The 2,445-nt window shown below is 35.5% G+C and overlaps 1 protein-coding gene across 1 annotated transcript in view; it reads left to right on the top strand.

The window, feature by feature from the left end:
• Positions 1-2,095, top strand: part of EIF2S3 (eukaryotic translation initiation factor 2 subunit gamma) — an 11,905-nt gene extending 9,810 nt beyond the window's left edge. Inside the window, exon 11 of the mRNA XM_008629232.2 lies at positions 1,344-2,095. Within this exon, the coding sequence (XP_008627454.1) occupies positions 1,344-1,407 (64 nt within the window). The 3' untranslated portion in view covers positions 1,408-2,095. The remainder of the gene's footprint in view (positions 1-1,343) is intronic.
• Positions 2,096-2,445: the final 350 nt, after the last annotated feature.

Genomic DNA, 2,445 nt, shown 5'->3' with positions numbered 1-2,445 from the left:
ACAAAAAAAAAAAAAAAAGCCAAGACAAAAGATAACATGTCTTGAACAGGAGGAAAAAAAAAGGCAGGACTCAAATTAAGTCAGGTAAAACATAAGGAAGAGGAGAAAGTATATAATAAAAATTATGTTTTGGGTTTCTTTTTTTTTAGGCTGTAAACTGATAGCCTGTGCAAATTGTAATGTGTCTTTTGTTGCCTCTGTAGATTCCTTCCCAGTTAAAAAAACTTGACCAAATAGTGCCCAAAAAGACCACCTGTCTCTGGATTATGAGGTGGGAAAATAGGGGCAGCCTGCTGTAAAGATAATTATTGAAAAATTGATTCCCACGCTGTATTAAAAAGATAAAGACAATGTAAGGAAACTGGAAGTTGAGAAAAGGGAAAGAAGGCAAACTGGGAAAAGCAGCATAATAAAATCTAATTGGAGTAAAGATAATATACAGTTTGTATTGTGAAAAGGAACTTGCAGTGTGACACAAAGGAGTCTTGAAAATACAGAAGTTCATAAAGCAAGACTAAAAAGAGGTATAAAATAAAAAGGAAATATACAGATGCATAGAGAGAGGCTAAACAGCAAATGGGGTACACCAGTGATTCCAAGGATCAGTGAATTCAAAGATGGTCAAATTATGCCCTATGGGTATGGTACTAAAAAGTGGGAAGTGCTGATCTAATAACCTTCAGGTCATTTTTTGGTGTCCCAAGACAGGCTCTACTGCTTAGCAAGGTAAATTGAGATGCATGTGTGGTTCCTCACCAGAAATTGGAAAGGTTTTGAACACAGTCTTATTAATAATATGAAATGCCTGCTGACTGTGGAAATGGATGTATTCTGAATTTCTTTTTACAAGCATATTTTTCTGAGGCAATAGTGGCCTGTAAAAAAGGCCTTCATTTTTCTGAATATAAATAGCAGCACTTACCCAAGAGTTGAGTTACCGTCACAGGCTACCTGTTCGTTGAGAGTTACAGCTGTTTGTACTCCTACTGAACTCCTTTCATTTCTGCTTTAAAGTAATGCAACACTTCAGACACAGGTGAAAGAGATCCAGCTGTGAATAGATCTACCATGCACCAGTACAACATAAGTTACAATACTTTCAGATTTTCAGCTTACTGTTCAGTACACCCTTAGCTGGTTACAAATGTCCTCTGTCCTTCTCCCTTTTCTATTCTGTGTTTCCACTAAGCAGGTTTAGTTCCTGTAGGATGTTTTGGGTGGGAGATAAGTGTAGAAAATTCAAAATGTAAGAACTGAAGGCATACAAAGGACAGAAGGATGTTCACTTACACAGGATATTTCTGACTACTATTAAAAGTAATATAAACCTTTTCTTTTTGCAGTTTAATTGGTTGGGGTCAGATCAGAAGAGGAGTGACAATCAAGCCAACTGTTGATGACGACTGAAGAACATAAGAGGGCTTCATTTTTAAAGATGAAGTGCCTATTTCTATTTTGGAGGGGGTGTATTTTCACAGTGGAGTTGGAAGCTGTGCAAACAGTATCTTTGAGTTGTATGGCTGTCCTCGTATGTTTTATTGAATTTTACCCTCTTACTAAAATACTAGTCACTGTCACCATTAAAAGTGTAAAAGAATTGGCATAGAAGTGGGTTGAATTATCCACATTTTAGGAGAAATTAATTGTACATGTCTCATGGCATGTCTAATTTATGTTACTTTGTGTTTCAGACATATCTGTTTAATATCAGTAAATAAAACCAGCCCCAGTGTAACACACAAACCATAAATCTGGTATTGAAATAAAATATTGCTTATTTTCATTAATTCATACAGTTTTTCTGAGTAACAAAAGACTGCAGTGATCGTTGTACAAGAACTAAAAGCAAGCAACCAAACTCTTCTTGGAAGACTAGTACGTTTTCTGCACAACAGTTTGTTTTGTCTAGACAGCAGTTTACAACAAAAAACTTTATTCCTTTCTTTCTATGGTTCTGATTTTAGGATTCTAAAGTATTACACTTTGTAATTAGGATGGCAATGTTAACTGACTTAAATTTGTCATTTCTGATATTACTACATGTTTCCTTAAACCCCCAAAGAAAAACTACAAGTAAACTGGATCTGAACTGGCAGTACTGGTTTTGGCCTATTTTAGTATGGGTTTATGAAAAGAATGTGATTAATTTGAAATGTAACTTTGTCATCATGGAACTCTGTGTGGGTGACCTGGGAGTTCTTTATACAGTAGGAGTAAACTACTTCAAAATTACATTAAGCAAATATAAAATATCTGGAAAAGGCTGTAAAAAGGAATGATTTGGGGTGGGGGCAGAGTAACGGTGGTAGAATTGTGAATAGGATGAGGAAGAAAGGTGTAAAACCAGTTTTGCTTAGGTACTCTGAATCACATGCCTCAGGAAAAAACATAATGTAATAAACTTACTGTAGGGTGCTACTACTTTAATCCATTTAGATTTCACTC

This window comes from Corvus brachyrhynchos, unplaced genomic scaffold, assembly GCF_000691975.1.
Source record: "Corvus brachyrhynchos isolate BGI_N302 unplaced genomic scaffold, ASM69197v1 scaffold11, whole genome shotgun sequence".
In the NCBI taxonomy this organism is placed as follows: domain Eukaryota; kingdom Metazoa; phylum Chordata; class Aves; order Passeriformes; family Corvidae; genus Corvus; species Corvus brachyrhynchos.
The sequence above is the reverse complement of the archived record's forward strand: the minus strand, read 5'-3'. Positions and strand labels throughout refer to the sequence as shown.